Source organism: Arachis hypogaea, chromosome 20 (genome assembly GCF_003086295.3).
Source record: "Arachis hypogaea cultivar Tifrunner chromosome 20, arahy.Tifrunner.gnm2.J5K5, whole genome shotgun sequence".
NCBI lineage: Eukaryota > Viridiplantae > Streptophyta > Magnoliopsida > Fabales > Fabaceae > Arachis > Arachis hypogaea.
The window spans coordinates 44,641,879-44,667,473 of record NC_092055.1 but is presented as its reverse complement, the minus strand read 5'-3'; the positions used below and the strand labels follow the sequence as shown (position 1 = coordinate 44,667,473).

Genomic DNA, 25,595 nt, shown 5'->3' with positions numbered 1-25,595 from the left:
TTTACACAATTTTAGTATTTCATTATTATTTAATTATATTTGATTTAACTATGATTGAACCACTATTAGATCATTGAACTTTTGAACTAGTCTTGTGATTATTCAATAATGTTTAGAAAATAAAAAAAATTAGTCAAAACAGTTTATTAATAAATATTAAATAATGCAAATTTAGAATTTTTTTTTTTTATCTACTTGGCATTACTGGTGAGTAATTTACTGATCAGTCTAATTTTCATAACAAGCATTAATACTAGAGTTATGTCCAAGTGATGAAATCTTATTAAAATCTTTAAGCTAGCTTATAATAATGAATCTGTAGATTCTCCTCTGTTTGCTTCTTGAAATTGCTGTTCATTCTGCTTAGAAGAAACTTTCCGGATTTATATGGCCTATATTTTGAAGGACTTTTCTCATTTATTAGCTCCTCCAATGGCTTCACTTCAGTGTCATGTGCAGGGAAGAAGAAGTATGGAATGGAAAACCTTTCCTTCTCTGAATTAACTATTGCTCTGTGTTCCACACTCTCATAGGCATCGTTGCTCCAAACCTACATGCATAAAATACTCCAATCACATACCAAGTAATAACAAACACAATATTAACAAGCCTAATAATACTACTCTATTAGAATATATTACCAGAAACACTTTTTCTGGATAAAATAAAATAGTAAAGTTACTTCTTATAGTACCTAAAAAATTTAAGCTTATTTAACAAATTTTCTCCTTTTCAAAGAGTAAATGATTAAAATATCCTCTCAAAATTTACTTGTTAATTAAAGCTTTAATTATCTGTTGGTCCTATAGTTTTGTAAAATTTTCAATTAAGTCTTTATACTTTTTTTTTTTAATTAAGTTCCTGAATCATTTTAAAATTTTTAATTAAGTTCCTGCCATGACAAAAATGTTTAGATTAACAAATATTCCGTTCCTAAATTAAAGATACCATCAAATCTATAAAAATGATTGCTATGATTTAAAAGGAAGGGCTCGACCTCCTCTCAAAAATCCAAGAGCAAGTTCGGCTAAAGAAGGAAGCATTGAAACAAAGGATGTCCACGAGATATAACAAGAAAGTCATTAGACAAAATTTCACCATAAACGATCTCATACTAATCAGGAATGACATCAGAGTACAAAAATCGGGCGAAAGAAAGATGGCGGTAAACTGAAAAGGACCATGCAAGATCCTTGAAGTCTTGGAAAAAAAGGTTACTACATAGTGTCCAACCTACAAGGAAACGAGCTTCCTAGGTCGTGGCACGCATGCAACATGAAAAGACACTATAGCTAGAAATCGAACCTTGCTCCCTGTTGTACTCTTTTTTCCGACTTCAACTAGCGTACAATGAAACTTCGAAGCAAAATCCCAAGATAGAGAAATCTTGGAAGAAGATCAGCAAAAATGGAGTCACGGTGAGGAAGAACGAAAGTCTCGATAAAAGAAGAGGCAAAGTTGTAGGAGTGAAAGCGAAAAAGAAGAAAGAGAAAAATGATTATGGTTATATAGTCATTAGGGGTAAAACGATAAATTTACCCTTCATTTAATGACACGCACGGTTAGCAAGGTAACAAAAAAGACGCGCGAACGGTTACAAAAAGACGTAATATTTTCAGATTCAAAAAACACGTCTAGTACTTAATCTAACTCCGAGAAAGGCAATATACCCGACGTGATGAACTGAAAGCCACAAAAGATCAAAACCGACTGGGAATGCTTGAGTCTGAACCAATGAAGCTCAGCCTCAAACAGGGGGCATTGTTCATACCCTGACACATTATCTAGCCATACCCAAAATGAATAAAGTCCAATCTATAGATATAAATCAGATCGACACTAACCCGACATTATAAGAGGTCATACACGGCGACATGGGCTTAGTGCTCCTTATTCAAATAAGAAACTAACCCCTACTATCTCTCCAATTCATCTAAAAAGGAGATCTCAGCAAACTCTTTACAAAAGGAGAGTAACCAACCCACCATCAAAGGTGGAACTACTTCAAAAGTGGTTATTGACCCTACATCTACATTTATAAATACTCTGACACCCTTAGGTATAATTTGAATTCCAATCTACTAAAACCTGCTAAAAATTCTTGCTAACTTAAGCATCGAAATCCCTTGCAGGTACCATCCACCACTGTCTCATGAGGAACTCGGACGGCAGCACCTCAACACCAGAAAACGTCAGATGCTATTACAAAAGGAGTCTAGACCTCACGTTCAAACCCAAATTCATCAATTTCAGGTAAACCTCGGAACATTGGCGCCGTTGTCAGGGACCTGGTATTCAACATCGCACGATGGCAGATGATATTCCAGAAGATAGACACACGACTTCCAATTCTGAAGCCGTAGAAGAAGAGCAATATAACGATGAGCGTGCATTAGTCATACCTCCCCGAATTGATAAAGGGAAAGGTGTTGCCAGAGACGCGCATCCGAAAAACTTGGAAGGACACAGGATTAGCTCGAAAGTTCATCGACCTGAGGGATCTGGGCTAAGAGACTCCACAGAAATCATGGGACTTGTCCACGACATCAAGTTCGGCTAGAACAGCTCGAGCAAAAGCTAGATCAACAACGAGAATCTGAAAGAGCCCTGAGAAGAGAGGTACGACGGCAAAGGAAATTAGAAGAAAAACTCTTGAAATTGTAATCCGACTTCGAGGGTAGGAGAGCACGAACTGATTGAGAAGAAATATCTCTGGCGGACAAAGTTTAAAATCCCAAACATGGACCTTTATGATGGAACCACTAACCCGAGACATCATCTGAGCAACTTTAAAAGCCGCATGTATTTGGCAAATGCGTCGGATGCAACTTGCTGCAAAGCTTTCCCAACTATGTTAACCAAGGTAGCAATGAAATGGTTCGATAGCCTACCACCTAGATCAATCACCTGCTTCGACAAGTTGGCAAGAAATTTTCTCACCCGATTTTGCATCCAAAATGATAAGGTCAAGCATGCACTAGGCCTCTTGGGAGTAAAGTAAGAAGTCAGGGAATCTCTATGGACTTATATAGAAAGATTCAATAAGGCGTGCTTGGAGATTCAAAACCTATCCACCGAAGCAGTCATCATGGGACTAGTTAACGGTCTTAGAGAAGGTCCCTTCTTCGAGTCCATATCAAAAAGACACCCGACCTCTTTGTACGAAGTACAAGAGCGAGCAGAGAAGTACATCAATATGAAAGAAACTGCTTGGTTAAGAGAACCTGCACAAGGCAGCACAATCAATATCAATCTCGAGACAAAGAGAAAGAACCCAAGAAAAAAAAAGAATACAACTCGGACAAAACTCGAAGGTATCACAACTATACCCCATTGTGAGTTTTTCTTGTTGACGTCTACAGAAAGATCTGCCACACAGAAAAGATCCCACCTCCCAGACCAATTAAAAATAAAAAAGTTAGAAGTCGGTCGGAATACTACGAATACCATAAAATCTACGGCCATTCCACTAATTGCTATGATTAAAAAATGTGATAAAAAAAATTGGCTAGAAAATGTCGGTTAGATAGGTATTTAGCAGAAAGGTCGAATGACCAGAGCAAGAGAAAAAGAGATGAAGAAGATAGGGTTCGCGAGATCGGCCACTACGAATCCTTGAGAGACATTTGTAGGAGGAGGAGGAGTAACCAAATCCTCCCACAAGAGACATTTGAAAAAGGTTTACTAGGTCGGTAAGGAAGCTGAAACGCTCGATCTACCTACCATCACTTTCACAACCCAAGGGATAGCACCTGGACATGACGACCCCGTCGTGATCATAACGATACTTGCCAAAGAAAACCTTCACAAAACTTTGGTAGACCAAAGAAGCTCGACTGACATCCTGTTTAAACCCGCTTTTGATAAGTTGGCCCTAGAGAAAAAGGACTTGAGAGCATACCCAAATACTGTCTTCGGTCTAGGAGATACTTCAATCCGACCTCTAGGGCTTATTTCTCTCTACACCACCTTTGGAAAGGGTACAAAATCAAGGACCTTGAGTATAAACTACATAGTGGTCGACATAGCATCGGCTTACAATGCCCTGATAGGTCGGACAACGCTAAACCGACTTGCTACAGTAGCTCCCACCCTTCACTTTTGCATGAAATTTCCACTCATGAGGGAATAGCCACTATAAAGAGAGGCCAAAAACTAGCAAGAAGATGCTACCACATAGGGGTGTAAGTTACCGAACCGGACCGAAAATTACCGCAGAACCGAACCGAAATTTGTAACAACCGAATAAAAAACCGAAAAAACTGATTTTTTTTGTTTTTTTCGAACTAAACCGAACGGTTCAGTTCGATTTTCGGTTGACTTTACTGAAACCGAACCGAACCGAAGAGTGACTGTTAGTAGTGCTTGTTTTTACTAAGCTGCCCCTTAACCTAGGTATAAAAGCCAAATCCCTAACTTTCTTCTTCCCCTTTTACGCGCAGTCCAGCATGACACACCCACAACTCACTTCCATCTCCCATTCTTCCACCTCTGACCACCATGCAGGAGAGAAGGAGAGCCTGAGGGAGCCAGAGAGTGTCGTCCGCCATCAAAGAAGTAACCCATCGTCGCTCGAAGTCGTCCATTCATCTCCTTCGCAACCTAAGCCGAGCAGCACTCCAGTCCAGTTTGTCGCCGAGCAGCCGTCCGTCGCCGAGAAGCATTTCAGTCGCCGAGGAGCACTTCAGTCACCGAGCAGTCCAATTCGAGCCCTCTCCTACAAGCTGCAAGTCAACCATGTCTTCCTCCGAGGTTAGAATTTGATTTTCAAATTTTTATGGTTGATTATCCTATAGAATTTACTTCCAAAACAATTAAATGAACTAATTACATCCTGCAGAATTTTTATTGTTGTTACTTTTATTGTAATGTGTTTTGCTACGAGTGAAATAGAGCCGTTAGAAACTACCAAGCTCCAAGTTTATAACGACCCATTTGGTTCTTAGATCATTAGATGTAGAGAATTAGAAAGCAATGAGAAAAAAAAAATTCTGTACTCTCTTCAATTTATACGTTGTGATGATAACAACGTATGGTGATGTAAAATGATATGAAACCAAATTAGCTTTGCTTGACAGCGAGTAATATAAGGCTTCAGATGTGACTTCTTTAAAACTCTCTTCAATTTATACTTTTTATCTAGTACCTGCCTTCTTCATTGTTGATGAATAAATTCTTGGATTTTTAAGTGTAATGACTAAATTCTTGGATTTTTCTAGGAATGGAAAAATAAGGTAAAGGTAATATGTTTTTCTTTGTTTTTACATGGACCTGTGATTTTATATGGTTTTTTAAGGCATGACTACTAGTCTTTAGCACTGAACCAATTACACCTGGTTTTTGTTGTTGTTCATCATGATCATGGTTTCTAGCTTTGTTAATTTTTTCAAGATCTTTTGCAGTTTGTTCGGCTCTTTCTTCCTTCAATTGTTCCTTGACTCCATGATTGATGATGCTAATAATCACTCAAATTTATTGCTAGTATATTAATTTGTTATGGATGTGAAAGAATTAAGGTGGTGTTTGATAATATATATATATATATATGTATGTATGGTAAGATTATAAGGATAGTATAGGAAAGTTAATTTGTGTAGGTTGCTGTGAGTGGACACGGGTTAATAGAATAGAGAAGGTTATGACATATGGCAACCATGTTTGGGAGGTTTGACATGTGTTTAAGAAGTAACATGACATATTCTACATTGTTCTCACTTCTAAGAATTCTTAAAACATTATTATTATTATTATTATTATTATTATTATTATTATTTTGTTATCTTGTTTCATAATTTGTTATCTTATTTCATAATTTGTTATTTAATATGTTTCATAATTTATTGTTGTTGCATAAATATTGAAAACAATATTTTTGAACAAGTTTTGAATGCTGAATTTGTTGCTGAAAACAATATTTTTGTTGTTCATTGTTTTTGTAGAAATTGCATCAACCAGGGAAGATGATGATGAGTCTAGTGTGGATTCAGATTAAGCATGGTGACAGTTTGATTTTTATTTAGTTTAAAGTGGTTGTTTCGGTTTTTAGTATGTTTTAAAGTGTGTTTATTTTTGTTGTTTGCTAGACATTTTTAAATGTCTTTGTTTTATGTTTTAATTATTGGGTCAAATTGAATTCGTATTTAATTTGGATGTGATATACTCTTGTTATTCTAGTTTATTGGCGATTTTAAACATGATTTTATGGTAATTTAAATTCTAATTATTAGGTCTAAAAAACCGAAAAAACTGACCGAACCAAACTGCTGTTGGTTCGGTTTGGTTCGGTTCGGTTGTCCAAAAAGTAACAAACCGAACGGTTAGCAACATTGTAGAACCGAATAGGTCGGTTCGGTTGATTTTTGGTCCAAAACCGAACCAAACCGAACCGATTACACCCCTACTACCACAAAGCTCAAACCTACGAGGGTATATAAAAGGAAAATAGGTCAACACCATAGAACTCGGAGGTGTTCGAATGAGAGAAAAAACTAAGACCCTAACCTAATGTAAAGATTGAAGAAGTCCAGATTGGGGATGAAATCAGAAAAACAACTAACGTAGGGGCTAACTTGGAAGAATAGCTAAAACAAGACCCCATTAAGCTTCTGCAAGAAAAGTTTGATCTCTTTTCTTGGAAAGATTCTGATATGCCTGGAATTCACCCTGACCTCATGAGCCACAAGCATGCCGTTTACTCGGGTTTATGGCATGTCCAGCAGAAATGATGAAAGCTCAGCCTTAAAAGAGAAGAAGTCGTAGAAGAGTAAGTCCATGCAATGTTAGAAGGCCGGCTCATAAGAGAAGTAAAGACCTGCTATGGCTTGCTAACATAGTACCTGTGAATAAAAAAAACGGGAATTGGAGGATGTGTGTCGACTAGACCGACCTCAATAAAGCTTGTCCCAAGGATCCTTATCCCCTCCCCAATATTGATGCTCTGATATATTCGGCTTCTGGATAGAAGTATAATCAAATCCCAATATACAAAGTCAAATTAGGAGAAAACCTCTTTCATTACTCCCAGGGCGAATTACTATTATGTGGTAATGCCCTTTGGGTTGAAAAATGTTAGAGCCACGTATCAACGTTAAAAAATTTTGTGTTTTCATCTCACCTCAAAAAGTTGATGGAAGTCTACATGAACGACATGCTTGTCCAAACAAGAGAAGAAACCAGTCTGCTATCTGACTTAGTAGAAGTGTTCAACACAATATGGTAGCACGTGATGAGATTAAATCCCATAAAGTGCACCGTCGCAGTGGAAGCAAGGAAATTCTTGGTATTCATGCTCACCTAAAAGAGCATTAAAGTCAACCTGGACAAATACAAGAAAATATTAGAGATGAAAAGTCTAACTTGTCTGAAGGAAGTTCAGCAGCTAAATGGCAGACTGACAGCCTTGTCCAGATACTTAGCAGGATCATCTTTAAAATTCTTGCCTTTATTCTCAATACTAAAAAAGGGATATCAATTCTAGTAAATTCAAGGATGTGAGGAAGTCTTTCAAGACTTTAAAAAATTCTTGATCCAGCCACCTATCCTGACATGACCCGAAGAAAGAGAAGAACTCGTAATGTATCTGGCCGTAGTAGATAAGGCCATCGCCTCTGCCCTCATCCAAGAAGATAAAGACGGATAACAACCTGTGTACTTCACGAGTAAGGCATTACAAGGGGAAGAATTGAACTATCAAAAAATAAAAAAATTTACCTATGCCCTCATCCTAGCTTTTAGAAGACTCTGACCTTACTTCCAAGCCCATACCATCAGAGTCCGAACTAACCAACCTATAAAGTATTTCTTCCAAAAGAAGGATATTGCAGTTCGGATGCTACAATGAGACTGTGAAATTATCCGAGTTCGACCTCAAGTATGAAACTCGTATAGCCATCAAATCTTAATATTTGACCGACTTCTTAGCTGAATACACAGGCAAACCACAAGGAAGCCCTGCAGCTTGGCAACTATATGTAGATGGATCATCAAATAAAGTTTGTATTGAAACAGGAATCATTCTTGAGAATGAGGAAGGAACCCAGGTAGAGCTTTTGTTAAAATTCGAGTGTCCAGCCTCCAATAACCAAGTTGAATATAAAGCCATGCTTGCTAGCTTAACGCTAGCGAAAGAAGTCGTCAGCATCAAAGATCATAGTGTTTAATGACTCCCAAGTGATAACCTCTCAGATAAATGGAGTTACCAAGACAAGGATCATAACATGAAGAGGTACTTAGAGAATACAATGGAACAACTAAACAATTTCAGAAAATAGAAGTTAGACATATAACTCGAGAGCTTAATTACCAAGTTGATGCCCTCTCCAAACTGACTAGCACAAAATCAGGGAGCAAAAGTCTGATCCAGAAAACTCTCCACGCACCTTCAGTGGCCAAAGAGGTCGACAAGTCAGACGCTTTAACAATCTCCAACCTAAACTTAGGTTGGATGACTCCTATTATCGAGGATATAAAATTCGATATCATACCTAAAGAAGAAAGGAAAGCAAGGAGACTCATAAGGGAAGTACAGGGCTATACTCTGGTTAACAACGTTCTCTATAGAAGAGGAGTATCTACACCGTTACTGAAGTGCGTTCCAACCTCCAAGACTGAAGAAATCCATAGTGACATCTGTAGAAATCGTCTAGGAGCACGGTCACTAGCTAAGAATGTGTTACGAGCTATTTTTTTTTGCCAACCTTGCAAAGGGAAGCGGCAAACCTCGTCAAAAAATTCTCACCCTGTCAAATGCATGCCAATTTCCATGTGGCACTACTTGAAGTGCTCATCAGCTTCACCTCGCTGTGTCCTTTTGCAAAGTGGAGTTTGGACCTGCTCGGACCATTTCCTCAAGTATCTGGATAGGTGAAATACCTCATAGTCGGGATTGATTATTTTACTAAGTAGATTGAGGCAGAGCCTTTGGCATCCATCACGGCCCAAAGAAGTAAAAAATTTCTCTACAAAAATATTGTCACCCGATTTGGAGTCCTATACTCCATCTCCACGAACAATAAGACCCAGTTCATCGATTTGACCTTCAGAAGCCTGGTGGCAAGCCTCAAGATTAAATACCAATTCACATCAATAGAGCACCTTTAGACCAATGGACAAGCAGAAGCCGTGAATAAAGTCATATTTGTAGGGCTCAAAAGAAGACTACAAGATGTAAAAGGAGCCTAGACTGAGGATCTCTCCCAAGTTCTATGGGCATATTAGACAACTCCCAATTCCACAATAGAAGAATCTCTGTTCTGATTTGCTTATAGGATAGAAGCCATGATTCCTATTGAAGTTAACGAAGAAAGCTCAAGGGTAAGGTTCTACAATGAAGTGGGAAACATCCAAGCTCAAACGAAAGAGCTCGACCTCCTCTCAAAAATCCAAGAGCAATTTCGAATATGGGAGGACGCATTAAAACAAAGGATGTCCATGAGATACGACAAGAAAGTCATTAGACAAAATTTCACCATAAATAATCTCATACTAATCAGGAATGACATCGGAGTACAAAGGTCAGACAAAAAAAAGATGGCCGCAAACTGAAAAGGACCTTACAAGATCTTTGAAGTTTTAGAAAATTACTACAAACTGTCTGACCTACAAGAAAACGAGCTTCCTAGGTCATGGTATGCATGCATGCAACATGAAGAGATACTATAGCTAGAAAGCAAACCTTGCTCCCTATTGTACTCTTTTTTCTGACTTCAACTAGCGTACAATGAAACTTCGAAGCAAAATTCCAAGATAGAGAAATCTTGGAAGAAGATCCATAAAAATGGAGTCACGGTGAGGAAGAAGGAAAGTCTCGAGAATAGAAGAGGCAAAGTTGTAAGAGTGAAAGTGAAAAACAGGAAAGAGAAAAATGATTATATTTATATAGTCACTAGGGGAAAATGATAAATTTACCCTTCATTTAATGACACGCACGGTTACCAAGGTAACTAAAAAGACGTGCTAACGGTTACAAAAAGACGTAATGTTTTCATTTTCAAAAAACACGTCGAGTACCCAACCTAACTCCGAGAAAGGCAGTATACCCGACGTGATGAACTAAAAGCCACAAAAGATCAAGATCAACTTGAGAATGCTTGAGTCCGAACTATTGAAGCTCAGCCTCAGAAGGGACACTATTCATACCCTAACCCATTACCTAGCCAGACCCAAAATGAATAAAGAATCTACAGATATAAATCAGACGAACACCAATCCGACCTTATAAGAGGTCAAACACGGCGACATGGGCTCAACCCTCTTTATTCAAATTAATGGTGTACATGGGCTGGGTGAATCTGGGTTTGATTTGACCCAGACCCGGCCCAAAATATATACCGGGCCTATACTCAGAAAAACCTACACACCTTCGGGCCACAATTATACCGCGTGAAAATCAGCCCGTTCAAAACAACATATTACCTTGATATCTTCTTGTAAGCTAACATGTGAAAATATCCAAATTTTCAAGACTTCAACCTTTATTTGACATGATAAAATTCACTTAGAAAAATATAACAAGAACCAACCATTCACCAAAATTAAAGCATAACCACAATCAATACTAATATTGTCTAATAACACCAAATATTTAAGTCAATACAAATAACACAAAATATTAGGCATTAGTCTAAAGTCTTATACATCCTATACATAAAACATTAACTTATAGTCTTATAATGACTAATAACATAAAATATTAATGTTCATAATACTTAAATTCGACAAAAGAATAGCCATCATCCATTAATAGCCATTAATGTTGTCAACTTGTTCCTTGTAATAAAACATGAAGAACACATCAACTAAAACATGAAAAACAGACAATAATCAACTAAACAATAAACACATCAACTAAATAGAACAATAATCAACTAAACAAATCAGAAAAAAAACAAGTAATAATTTAGAACAAATCAGTAAACACATCAACTAAATAGAACAATAATCAACACCCCTAATATTCAAAAGTTCTAATAATAAAAAATCAACACCCGCACCTAATCAGAATTCTAATAATCAAAATCAACACCCACACCCCTAAATTCACAAATTCTGATAATCAAAATACCTATTTTCTAATTAGAATATTAATTAAATAATAAAATTAATTATTTACCACAAAAGAGAAGAAGAAGAAGAAGACCGGAGCAGAGAGTGGAGCAGAGGGGGCGGGACTCGCAGAGCAGAGCAGTGGCGGGGCAATAACAGAGAAAAAGAAGAAGAAGATGACCAGGCAGAGCAAAGAAGCGTCAGTCGTCACCGAGAAGCAGGGCAGCACCATCGGTCATCAATCATCGGACATCAATCATCGGTCATCACCGTCGTCAGTCAAACGAGGAGCTTCGCCGGTAGGTGGTTAGAGACAGAGAAGGCTAAGAAAGAAAGGGTGGCGGCATGCGTGAGGGGAGGAGGGTCCAATTGCATGGTGCATGCTGGGAGTGCGTCATGCATGCTGAGAGACTGGGAGCGGGAGAGAAGACAAGGTCAGGGGTTAGCATGGGGACTAGGGACTGGGCATTACGGATTGCAGGAGGGAGGCTGAATGGCTGAGGGAGCTTGAGGGCTAAGGCTGAATTGAATGCGTTGAATGGCCTGGGCAGTGGGCACTATTTTCCCTAATTTTGTATGATGACTGGGCCGGGTTCGGGTGACCTGACCTGTAACACCCTAATTACCTGAATGTTACGCTTCCGGCTGTGCCTCTCTGATAGCTCGGGTATTACGATGACTATTAACATATTTAATATTAAAATAGGAGCCTGTTTAAAACTTAAAACTGTATTTTTCAAAGACCATATATAACAAAACATAAATCCATACTTACAACCATATACATACATATATATAATATTAACTTACAAGCATTACATAATACAAATCATATCCCTCTCACAAAATGTGAAAAGTTAAAGGCGAGAGAAAACATAACTAATACAACACAATACATAGAATAAATGGAAAAGTAATATACTTCCAAATCGATATCCTGAAAATAAAAAAACTTGTTGGGAAGTGAGAATATCGTTCTCGCTGGTTCTCACTATTGGGTTAGAGAGTTGCTATAATAAGATACGTAAAATGAAACTATTTTAATTATACAGTGATTTTTTCCCACCTTATGCATCTATTCAAAAACCAAGGATTTACATTCAAAAATCTGAAATTCTTTTTAAAAGAGAAATCCGTTAATTCTTCAAAAATTCAAAACCTTTTTCCTTTTGTATCAAATATTAAAAGTTTTCCTAGACAATATGAATGACCAAGCTATTCCAAGCATAGGTTCATTAAGTCTATGCTGAACCAGTTTGATTTTTCATACTTTAATAAACCAAAAATACAAACTAATCACGGCCATAGGCCCAAACAACTCAATCAACATCCAATTCACCACATTCCACTCAATTTTAGTCACAAACACAAGTAAAAAAGTTCAAACACAATCAAAGCAGTTACATCAAGTAGAGTAATTAGCAATTAAACATAATTATTCACATAGGCAACTAATTATAATATGCATCCCAAAATAATGTCACATAGATGCATATGATGAATGCTGTCCTATAACTGATAAGTCTCATCCGTCGGTTATAAAGCCAAACCCGACATGTCCGGTAGCTAACCCTGGACAGAACACCAAACACGTAGCAAGTAGGATAATGCCACAACCCTTGCATCTTACCTGTGTACCAGAATGTATAAGGAATGAAGAGTAGAAAGAAAAATCACTTTGACAAGCTCAAGAATGACCTATGAATCAGAGAAGACCGGTAGGAACAACAAAAGAAAAGCAATGTGATAGTTTGAAATAAAATCAAGCTGAGTCAAAGAAGTATGAAATCATCGAAGAAGATTAACTAAAGTCAATGATGACGCTCGCAAGGTTTAAAAATTTATGATTAAGAACTCCTTCAAATACATTTGAATATAAAGAATGAAAAACTTAAAGAAGATCACCTCATGCTCTAAAAGAAAAGGTACACAACCTGCATTTTGCAAAAGGATGACAGAAACATATATCAAAACTTGAATATGATTAAAAGAAAATTAAATTACATTTCTTCCAAACAATTTCCAAGTAAAAGACAGAATAAAGTTTAAAAAATGAAAGTCAATTGTGTTATGGCCAAAAATAATTTCTCACAATTCTCGAAAGACATTTAGGTACTATATCAGATAAAGTTGTGCAATGGAATCGCGGCAAAGTTGGAGGGAAATCAAATTTTGTTAGAAAAATGAAAGTCTGGGGTCAAGTTTTAAAGTACATAAACTTTCAAAGTTCATATTCCAACTCCATTTAGAAAAGAAATTTCGAGGTACAATTTGCTTATAGGTTAGTAAAAAAATAAGTGGTGCGTTGTAAACAGACAGGTATCTGTTAAATAGGGAAGCTTTTCAAAACTTCGTTTAAAATAGTGCATGCCAACTTCAAAACAACTTTGTCAAATTTAAAGAATGGTTATGGATGCAATTAAGCAAGAAAATTGATTTAAGATTTCTTAAGAAGAGAATCCAAAACTTGTTTTAAAAGTTCACATCAAGACTCCAAGAATATAGTTGAAATCGCCATCTCATAGGAACATTCAAGAATATTAAGATGTACTTAAAAAAGAAATCAGGCCATACGAGAAAGGACCTTAAATCAAGGGAGTTCAAGCAAGATCCACTAGGCATGAAAAATCAAACAAGATTTCAATTGATCCAAAAGAACACAAAACTCGTAAGGAAAGACAACTCAATCAATAGTGAATTTTCAAGAAAGAACCTTTGACTAAAGGAAGACGAATAAGAGGGCAAACGATGCACTAGATTGAAACAAATTCAAGGTGACTTGGATGAGTATGAGATTCGCAAGAGAAGAAAAACTAAGACTAATGGTGATGTTCATAAAAGTAAAAGAATAATTAAAAATAAGACCAAGTATGACATTCATAGAAATGAAAAGTTTAGAAAAAGGAATTGGTCCGTTCAAAAAAAGGAAGGATATGAGCCCAATATTTTCAAAAGAACAACAATTGCATAGACAATGTGTTATGCTAAACCAAATTTAAATTAAAAATAATTTAGGTGAAGTTTGTCAAACGAAGATCAACTGGGATAAAGACGAAAATCCTTTCTTTCAAGAATTTTGAAAAAATTACCTAAGTACATAATCGAGTAAAGATATGCATAAGAATAATAGTAAAGTCGTTAGAAAAATCAAGTTGCATTTAAAGTAAGTATATTTCCGTAGACTCGTAAAAGAACAGGCGAGGTGTTGGAATTAAATAGTTTTTAAACTGTATCAGGGATTTTCAAAGTTTTATGTAGAGAAGTGTATATCGAATCAAAAGCAATTCCATAAAAATTTGAAAGATGGTTGTAAATATAGTTACATAAAAGAAGAACTGAATCACAATTTCTTTAAAAGGGACTCTTACAAAGAACTTAAAAAGGTACACTGCATCAAAACAAGTTTAGAATTATATCGAAGAATACATGAATCAAGAAGAAAAATTTAATCAGAATAAGGCAGATACACCAAGGATTTCAAGCAGGCATATGCAATTAGGATCAAATAAGAATGCATATGAACAGAGGAATAGGGTTGAAAAATCAAACTACTTTACCAAAGAAATAGCAAACAAGAATTTCAAGATAGGCTAGGAAAGAACAAATCACATGACTCCAACAAAATTTAAGACACATAACTGAGTAACCTCAAGAAAAAGTTTCTAATGTTCCTAAAACCCGCGATTCGCGTTAACTGTAACTCGTATATCATCTATGATAACCCATTTGTGCTTCCATATATATAATTCACTAGTTATTAAGCCGACCAAACTCAATCCTAGGAATTATGCAATGCAAAACTAATGGCATTAATCAATAGACCGTCATGTGCATAAAGCTCTAGTTCTCGTTATCCGAACAAGACCTACTACATGACAGACGCTCAGAGCATGCAATTGATACATAGTGGATCCATTCCTCAGACTCTACAGGAACGACTACTCTAATACCATAATGTAACACCCTAACTACCTGAATGTCACGCTTACGGCTGTGCCACTCTGATAGCTCGAGTATTACGACGACTCTTAACATATTTAATACTAAAATAGGAGCCTGTTTAAAACTTAAAATCGTATTTTTCAAAGACCATATATAACAAAACATAAATCCACACTTACAACCACATACATACATATACATAATATTAACTTACAAGCATTACATAATACAAATCATATCCCTCTCACAAAATGTGAAAAGTTAAAGGCGAGGGAAAACATAACTAATACAACACAATACATAGAATAAACAAAAAAGTAATAAACTTATGAACTTCGTCGTCGATATCCTGAAAATAAAAAAATCTGTAGGGGAGTGAGAACATTGTCCTCGCTGGTTCTCACTCTAGGGTTAGAGAATTGCTATAATAAGATACGTAAAATAAATCTGTTTTCAATATATAGTGATCGTTGCCCGCCTTATGCATCTTTTCAAAAACCAAGGATTTACATTCAAAAATCCGAAATTATTTTTAAAAGAGAAATCCGTTAATTCTTCAAAAATCCAAAACCTTTTTTCTTTTGTATCAAATATTAAAAGTTTTTCTAGACAGTATGAATGACCAAGCTATTCCAAGCATAGGTTCATTAAGTCTATGCTGAACCATTTTGATTTTTCATACATTACTAAACCAAAAACACAAACTAATCATGGCCCTAGACCCAAACAACTCAATCAACATTCAATTCACCACAATCCACTGAATTTTAGTCATAAACACAAGTAAGAAAATTCAAACACAATCAAAGCAGTTACATCAAGTAGAACAATTAGCAGTTAAACGTAATTATTCATATAGGCAAACCAATTACAATATGCACACTCAAAAATGTCACATAGATTCATATGATGAATGCCTGTCCTATGGCTGACGAGTCTCATCTGTCGGTTATAAAGCCAAACCCGACATGTCCGGTAGCTAACCCTGGATAGAACACCAAACACGGAGCAAGTGGGACAACACCGCAACTCTTGCATCTTACCCACGTATCTGGAGTAGGAGACAGCTTCACCCTGCCTCTTACTTAGGTGGTGTTATAGTTCTCAACCCGGAGCAAGCGGCAATAGAATTTCACCCTTGCATCTTACCCGAAGTTTCAAACTCTCAACCGGAGCAAGTGGATAACACCACTGCATCTTACCCGGAGGCATATTACAATCGAATTCAAGCTCATTTTCATTATCCTTTCAATTCATTTATAATCATTTTCGCACTTCCTCCTTAACAATCCACATCAACTAAATCATCATTCATTCCATATATCACTTTTTCCTCAAATCACTATACTTTGAAACCAAAATCCTTTCTCTTTATAACATTCTTTTCCACACAATCTAATTTTCCCAAACCAAGCTCAAAAATCATTTCATTCTTAAACCATTCGCTTATCCACTTTAATTTAGGAGTCATTAATTAATTACCACAACAAAATCTCAAGATTTTGAGGGAGAATCTACTAAATTTCCATTTCTTAAATTCATTAAAGATCCTTAAAAATCATTGTTTTCCTAATTTGAATCAAAATCAAATAATAAGAATCAGAAGTTCCAAACAATTTTAAAAGCTGAATCACTTAGAACAAAATCAGTTCATTCAAATCAAAACCACCTTCAAGTTCATTTTTAAAACTAATTCTCTGACTTCTTCCAAAATGCCACAAACAGAGTTACTCAATTAAAGTCCAATTTTCTTTTAATCCACTAAGACTCTTCCGAATGTGATTCTTTAATCAAATTCAAAATATAAACCCCTTTTCGCATTTACATCAACCTCAAAATATAAGTCTTTTCTAAATGACTTGCACTCAACATATAATACTATTTTAGGAAATAAAGCTCAATTGTAATTCTCCTTTCAATAATTCAATTTAAAACATAATTCGTTATTTTCTTAAATAATTCAAGTGAAATAATATAATTCTTAAATTCATAATTTTCTAAATAATAGTTCAAACAAACAAAGTCTCAGATTTTATAGAAATTTCGGCAGCACCTCCCCTAAAACTTGGACTTTGCCACCCTTTTCGGGTCCCAACCAAACGATTCCGCAACCTTTACCAACGGGTTCAAAACCAATTCATTTCAAAATCAAGCTGATTCCAAAAATTCATATCATTTTCATATCTCAAAGAAACCGATTCAAAATCAAATCAATTTTCAACAGATTAAACTCATTTTCAAAACTTTAAAGAAATACTTCAAGAACCATTTGTTTACAAAATCAAATAATAATTCAGTCAAACAAACATTCATATCTATTCAAGACACCCAAACAATACATAAAACTTATACAATCACTAAAGGTATATTTCTCACATCAATATCCATTTATGACAATTCCAAATTATAAAGTTTAGTTTTCTGAAAAAGCTCCTACCTTGATAAGCGAACCCGTAACCCAAACGCATCACAGAAACCTTTTCTTAGTGCACAATCTACGGCAGCCGCAACTATAGCAACTCTAATCACCGCACTTAAGAACCGAAACTCAAACCTAAAGCATTAATGTTGCAAGGACCTTAGAAATAATACATAACAGAACAATGACTAAAAGAATTCGGAATAGGAAACAGCTTACCAAACTTACAAATAGCCGAGAAAATGGAACGGTGGCGACTCCATTGACGACGTGGCAGCTCGATGTTGCATGCACGACTACTAAACTCAGCATGCAAGAACCACAACTCAGCCCAACATTACCATCATCTCAGTTACTCTAACAGGCTATGACGGAAAATTAATTTCAAAGGTTTCAGAGACGATAACACTTACCAAGGGAAATGGGACTTCAATGGCGATTTCTGGCAGCAGAAGCAGCGAGAAACGGCGACGAAGGCGCGGCGGTCTCCCTTCCCTGTGCGCGCTCTCCCACTTTCTTCCTTGGATCTCCTCCATGGTGGCGGCGAGTCTGACTCCACGATGTGGACAACGGCGGCGCAGGTACAGCAGCGGCGGCGACGGGCTTCACGGATTTGACTGGGAGTGGCGGTCTCCAAGCCCGCAACCGTCTCCCTCACTCGCGAGCTCTCTCTCTCCTTGCGACTCTGTTCCCAACAGGGACGTGGCGTGGTGCGGCGCGATGGACGATGGCTGTGCCGGGACAGCGGTCCTGAGCAACGTGGCAGTGGGAGCTCGACAGAATGGCGGCGACGGCTTAGCGGCTGGACGACGACGATGTGACGGTGGCGAGCTTCCCCCTCCGCCGGAGACGCTCTCCCCTTCCTTTCTCCCTTCTCCGTTGGTTCTCTCTTCTCCCTTTTTTCCTCTGTCTGATTCCCGCTCTCTTTCCCTCGTGTGTGTGTGTGTGTGTGAGAGAGACATTGAGAAGAGAAAGGGGAATGTAGGTGGTGGCACATTTTGGAAAACAAGGGTTAAAGTTGTGTATTTAGGGGATTAGGATTTTGGTAAAAATAATTAGGTATAAGGGTAGTTTGGTAATTTTAATAAAATTAAGGGATAATAGAGTAATTAAAAATTAATTTTGAATCCAATAATATCTATAAAATTATCATTTAATTATAAATTTACAATTTATTTTAAACTCTACTCTAATTCAATAATTAGAAATAATCAAATTAATTTCCTTTAAATTATAAAATAGAGCTAAAAATCTAATTATTCAAATTAAAGCATATAAAATACTCATTATTTTTAAATTAGTAAAACTTTAAATCATAAATAAGAAAATACCTAATTGGTATAAATATCTCAGAAAATATATTCTTGAATAAATAAAATAAATCATAAATAATTTTATTATCTCATTTCCAAAAATTTGGAGTCTTTCCTAGTTTCACTCTCTTTCTAGGTGTCATTTTTTCTCTCCGGGTCAGTCCCGGGACACTTCGGGTCCGGACCATCATCTTCCAAAACGCTTCGAGCCCGGGCCGGGTCTTTGGACTAGACTGGACTGTGTATGTAAAACCCTTATTATTTGAATGTCACGCTTTTCGGGTGCGCCACTCTGATAGTCGAGGTATTACGACGAATCTCATATATTAAATAATAAGGTATGAGCCTTTACGCATAAATCTATAACAACACATACTCACATACTTAATATTAATAATACATTATAGTATTATATACAAAAGTAATTATAAAACCTACCTCTCTGAATAAAGCTCTAACTAACAAGGCGAGGGAAAAATAAATTCTAACAATTCAACTCATAAACATAATCTTCTATACTCCTGTAGCTCCGCATAAAACCTTCGTACCTGTAACTAAAAGGGGTGGAAATAGAGGGTTAAGAATTTGGGAGTTCTTAGTAGGGTCGGCATGGATAGTTACATTCATTTTATTCATTGGTGCACAAGAATTTCATAACAGAATACTTATAATCTTCAACAGATGGCCATTAGCAACAAACCTTATAATACAAACAACTTTAACAAACCGTTTTTGAATTTAAAATTTTTTTCAAAAGAGAAAGGAAAACTATTTATTAGTTAAACCCATCGACAAGGCCTCTAGACATAATACTTTTCAAATCGTTTTTCAAACTCTTTTCTTGATAAATCAAATTCAAACATAATACTTTTCTCGATAAAACTCAAAACATAATCATTTCATTAATGATTCAAAACCAGTTAATATAATCCTTAAAACTTTTGAAAATTCATTTTAACGTCCAAATTTTTTTGAAATTACACTTTAATCACTAAACTTCTAAAAATTTTATTTTAACTCACAAACTTTCTTTTATTTAACATCTTGTCCCAAAACTCTTTCTTAATTATATTTTGGCCACAAAATATTCAAAACATGAGTGTTTTGTGCTTTTCAAAAAACCAAATCAAACTCATCAAAAGTTCATCAAAATTACTTGATCTTTTTTAACTAGTTTTTAGTTGTTTCGGTAACCGATTTTTCACAGCTTTTAATTTAATTTCGCGACCATCAAACCTCATCAAATTTATCTCAAAATACCATATCATAACAGCTCCAAAATAGTCAAAACACCCGAGCTGGATGTTCATACATAGCTAAACCAAAATCTCAAGCAAACAACGATAATTTAGCAAAAATTAAACATAAACTTAATCAATCTCAAACAAGAATCAATCAGACCAATATTCACTTATCAAATTTATATTTAATTATTATAAAATTACCAAAGCCTATCTCTGTATGAAATCAGAACAATAGAAACTTTAGAGAAGCTTTTTGATCGAACTGTTGAAGAAGAAAACGTCAAAATTGGCTACTACACCTCCGGAGCTCCTTCGGCCAAACTTTGCATGGAAGGACAGCAACTCCACCATCAATTTCTCCCGAACAAAAATGACATCAACATGAAGAAGAAGATGTAAACACTTTAATTAGATTAAATTTTTTATTGGAGTTATAATAAGAAATTGAAGTTGGAAGTCATGGTTCCATGGAAGCTCACATACTCTCTTTCTCTCTCTCTTTCTTTCTCCATGTCCGTGACAAAAATGAATAAATGAAAAGGGATAAGTGAATATTATGATTAACGAGGATTTGTGGTGTAAAAGCCTTATTAGGAGTCATGGCTAATTAAAAGCCTTAGGGATTTGTGCATATATATATATATATATATACACGTTTCTAATTTTCTTTCTTTTGCTCCCTTAAAGGCTTCAGCCAAGTGATGATGATTATAAGAGAATGATAATTAATGATATTCTAATGAGGTGTCAAAAATAATAAATGAAAGGGGTTGGGTGTCGCGGTCTTAAAGCGACTGAGTTAGCGATTTAAGTTATGAAATTAATTTAATTATTTTTAATAAAATAATTTTTAAAAATAAAGAATTTCAATCAATAAAATAAATTATAGTTAGATGGTCAAAAATGTGGGTCATTACATTCTATCCACCTTACAAAAATTTTCGTCTTCAAAATTTGATACAATAAAATAAGTTCGAACTCTACAAAAAAAGCTAGATTCATGAGAAAATACAAGTAACGTCAAGGATGAATACTCGAAAATATTCAAGTAAATAGATAGGATCACAATCAGGCAAAGATATGCATAAACGATAAGGTGTAGCTGAAAGAAATAATCAAATCACATTTTAAGGAGGGAATCCGAAATAAAGAATTCCGATGAGAATATTGAAAGAAGATATGACACCAAGTGACATATGAATTCCATAACAGAATACTTACAATCTTCAACAGATGGCTAATAGCAACAAATTTTATGATACAAACAACTTTAACAAATCAGAGATACAGAGAAAATCACAAGTCAAGAAGCACACACACAATCACAGAAACACATATCACAGAGAAGTATGTACAAACAAGTATGATGCATGTCTAGTCCTACGGCTAATGAGCTCATTTGTCGGTTATATAGCCAAACCCGATATGTCCGATAGCTAATTCAGACACTGTCTCTCTGCTGCGTATTAATACCATTAGAGGGAATACGTGTCCTGTCACCATTAGAGGAATTATATGTCCTGTCACCATTAGAGGGAATATGTGCCCTGTCAGCCTTACATCCAGAGAAAAAACAAACATACTCATCATTCAATTTCATAATTTAAACTCAGTTTTAATCATTCTTTTTCTTCATCTCTTTTCCAGAACAAGTGGACAACGCCACTGCCTCTTACCCGAGGTCACACGTCTCGTTCATTTACAAATCCTCATTGCCATATTCATGTCTCATTCATTCTCATATTCCTCGAGCTAACTTCAAAATCATTTTCGAATTTAAACTTTTTTTCAAAAGTAAGAGGAAAACTATTTATTAGTTAAACCCCTCGACAATGCCTCATTTCAAAACCAAATCATTTAAACTCAAACATAATTCATTCTTTTCTTAAATAATTCAAATCAAATCAAATAATTATTTCCATCCAAATTAACCAAAATAAAATTTCTCAGAATTCTTCTAAAAATTTTGATAGCACCTCCACTAAAACTCGGATTTTATCACCCTTCTCGAGTCCCATCCAAACCGTTTTTCAAACTCTTTTCTTGATAAATCAAATTCAAACATAATACTTTTCTCGATAAAACTCAAAACATAATCATTTCTTTAATAATTCAAAATCAGCTATTATAATCCTTAAAACTTCTAAAAATTCATTTTGACTCCCAAATTTTTTAGAAATTATACTTTAATCACTAAACTTCTAAAAATTCTATTTTAACTCACAAACCTTTTTTTATTTAACATCCAGCCCCAAAACTATTTCTTAATTATATTTTGGCCTCAAAATAGTCAAAACATGAAGGTTTTGAATATTTCAAAGAACCAAATCAAACTCATCAAAAGTTCAACAAAATTATTTGATTTTTTTAACTAGTTTTTTAACAGTTTCGGTAACCAATTTTTCATAGCTTTTAATTTGATCTCACAGTCATCAAACCTCGTCAAATTTATCTCAAAATACCACATCACAATAGCTCCAAAATAATCAAAACACCCAAATTGGCTGTTCATACATAGCCGAACCAAAATCTCAAGTAAACAACAAAAATTCAGCATATAATCAAACTCAAACATTAATCAAACCAACATTCACTTATCGAATTCACATTTAATTATTATAAAATTATCAAACCCTACATCCGTAAGAAATCAAAACAACAGAAACTCTAGAGAAACTTTTTAATCAAGGTTCTAAAGAAGAAAACGTTAGAATCGGCTACTCCACCCCTGAAACTCTCTCGGCCAAACTTTGCATGGAGGGACAGCAACTCTACCATCGATTTCTCCTAAATAAAAGTGCCGTCAACGTGAAGAAGAGAACGATACAAACACTTTAATCGAATTAGATTTTTTATTAAAACTACGATTTTCAAAAAATTGATGTTGGAAGTCATGGTTCCATGGAAGCTCATATTCTCTCTCTCGATCTTTCTTTCTCCTTCTTGTCCGTGACAAGAATGAATGAATGGAAAGGCATAAGTAAATATTATGATTAATGAAGATTTGTGGTGTAAAAGCTTTATTAGATGTCATGGCTAATTAATGAAAGAAAACATGTTTCATGATTATATATATATGCGTGCGCACGCGCATTAAGCCACATTTCAAATTTTCTTTCTTTTGCTCCCTTAAAGGCTTCGGCCAAGTGATGATGATGATAAGATAATGGTAATCAATGATATACTAATGAGGTGTCAAGAATACTAAATAAAGGGGGTTAGGTGTGCGGCTTTAAGGCTACTGAGTTAGCGATTTAAATTATAAAATTAATTTAATTATTTTTAATAAAATAATTTTTAAAAATAAAAAAATTTTATTAATAAAATAAATTATAACTTATTAATATTTAGATTTTAAAAAATGTGGGTCATTACAGTATACACCCTAATTCAAATAAATAATTAATTTTTACTATCTCTCCAATTCATCTGGAAAGGAGATCTTAGTAAATTCTCTATAAAAGGAGAGTAACTAAACCACTATCAAAAGTGAAACTACTTCAAATGTAGTTATTAACATTACATCTATACTTATAAATATCTTGACTCCTTAGGTATAATTCGAATTCTAATCTACTAAAAACTTGCTAAAAATCCATACTAACTTAAGTATCGGAGTTCTTTATAAATACCACCTTCACTTTCTCACGAGAAACTCAGACGGCAACACCTCGATATGAATAGACGTTGAACGCTATTACAAACAAAATCTAGACCTCACATTCAGAACCAAATTTATCAGTTTGAAATAAACAGTGAGATTCTCGTATAATTCTAGACAAAAATGTCGACTCTTAAATAATTTCCTATTAGAAATAATGTAGCTACATATATAGGACATCACATTCCAAAGTTAAAATTCTGCAGAAGTTGTACCTGAATAATATCACCAACGTTGATGATATAATCATTTGGGGTTGGTTTCACTCTAACCCACTCTTGATGTGTCTTATGTTTCACTTCAAGTCCTTCAACCTCATCTTGAGCAAGAATGGTTAAGGCACTTTCATCCTTGTGTGGACCAACTCCAAGAGCTATGTGAGGGAAGGGGCATGGAGGATAATAGTTGAGACGAATAAGACTGGTTTGACCTCTCATAAAGAATTCCTCAAGCCTCTTTGGTTGAAGGCCTAAACTCATAGCTATAAGTTCCATCAATTTGAAGGCTAGCTTCTCCATCTCTTCAATATACTCTTGGATTATATCTCTGATTAACATTCATTTTTAACAAAACTCAATTCCTTTCTTGAATTTGGATTTAATTTAAAAAGTAAACTACGTATTAAAGTTCATAATATTGAGAAATTTACTTAAAATAAATGAAATTAACTTCATACTCATTAAAAATAAAAAATTATTATTTCTATCATAAAAAATTAAATTAACAAATTTTTACAAGAACAAAATTAACATTCTGTTACTTTGTCACGCAAAAATTATCTTTCCTGAATAAAAAAATTAATTTCGTTCATTTGTTAAATTTATTAAAATTTTAAAATTTCATAGTAATTTACTCGAATTAAGAATGAAAACGTTCCAGAAACATCAGAGAAAAACGAAAAACAGAATTAAAGAAACGGAGGTCAAACTGAATCATCAAGTCAAATAGTCAATGGACTCAAAAGAGGGGAACAAAAATCACAAAGCTTATCCAAAAACGGAAAAGAATGAATGAATGAATACCTGAAGTGAGAAGGATGTTGAGGAGATTTATTACTCAACTGCGTGACTCGATCATCAAGTTCATCTGCAGTAAGAGGGAAGAAAGTTGGTTCTTTTGCAAGAAAATCAAACACTTCTTTCCAATCTCTAACGTTCCTTGTGAGCTCAGTGTCATAGTAACCGCTCGGAGAACTTTCATCTCTGCTAACCTTCTTCTTTTCCTGCAAGCTCTGAGAAAAGAAGTTCTTGGATGCTTCCAGAAGGTTCCGCCTCAGAGAGAGAGGCACACCGTGGTTTGTTACTTGGAAGAATCCCCATTCCTTGCACGCGCTTCCGATCTCCTTCACCAGCGCGTCAATGGAAGAAAGAGAAGGATTGCTTGATGTTACAGGGGAGAGGTCTATGACTGGAATTCCTTGTGCTTCCATGGTGGAGACACTTGGCCTGTGTTGTGGTTCTTGGATAAATAATGCTTGGTCCTCCTCTTCCATTCTTGCAGCCAACCAAAAACTCTAGTGGTATTGAATTTCGATTTGGTAATCAAGGTTGTGTTTCAATTTGGTTTTTGAAACACAAAATATATAGATCAAAAATGTTATTTATATATCAAAAATTAATTTTTATAATTAATTATTATATATATATATATATAATTTAATTTAATTTATTAATTAAATTATATAAACATAAAAAATTATTTTTATTATATAAAATTTTTTTATATAAAAATTTAATGAATCCTTCTATTGTACATATGTAAGGGCGTAAACATATACAAAAATTATGCCTTGTGTGATGGTTGAAGCTTTGAGACCATCCCCAATTGGAACTCATTCCAATTTTTATTTATGACTCACCTGTCATAAAAAGTAACTCCACATCATTTTTTTGTGTCGTAAACAGTAAATAAAAACTTAAAGTATCTCTCTCTTCTCCGTTAGGAGGAATTAACTTTAGTCTCTATTGTGGTCC

The 25,595-nt window shown here is 35.1% G+C and overlaps 1 protein-coding gene across 7 annotated transcripts; it reads right to left on the bottom strand.

Moving 5' to 3' along the window:
- Positions 1-120: 120 nt before the first annotated feature.
- On the bottom strand, positions 121-25,367 carry LOC112784045 (protein LATERAL BRANCHING OXIDOREDUCTASE 1). 7 transcript variants are annotated; one of them, XR_011878687.1, is made up of 4 exons: positions 24,645-25,367; positions 23,838-24,168; positions 20,163-21,481; positions 19,079-19,271 (listed from the first exon to the last, which is right to left on the bottom strand). XR_011878687.1 is itself a non-coding variant. In XM_072229868.1 (4 exons), exons 1-3 carry the CDS (start codon positions 25,112-25,114, stop codon positions 20,202-20,204), a joined length of 918 nt encoding a protein of 305 aa, XP_072085969.1. In that variant the 5' UTR covers positions 25,115-25,197; the 3' UTR covers positions 19,079-19,271; positions 20,163-20,201. The 7 variants fall into 7 exon arrangements, 6 of the variants coding, with proteins under 6 accessions (XP_025682920.1, XP_072085969.1, XP_072085970.1 ...); XM_072229868.1 differs by having other exon boundaries at positions 20,163-20,318; positions 24,645-25,197; XM_072229869.1 differs by having other exon boundaries at positions 19,079-19,265; positions 20,163-20,318; positions 24,645-25,197.
- Between the last annotated feature and the right edge of the window lie 228 nt (positions 25,368-25,595).

Bases quoted from the DNA above. Each gene is read 5' to 3' on its own strand.
- LOC112784045 (XM_025827135.3), bottom strand. From the start codon at position 25,114: ATGGAAGAGGAGGACCAAGCATTATTTATCCAAGAACCACAACACAGG. The intron at 24,169-24,644 runs GTATTCATTCAT...AATGTTAATCAG, and splicing joins CAACATCCTTCTCACTTCAG to AGATATAATCCAAGAGTATA. The intron at 551-23,837 runs GTACAACTTCTG...TTATGCATGTAG, and splicing joins ACGTTGGTGATATTATTCAG to GTTTGGAGCAACGATGCCTA.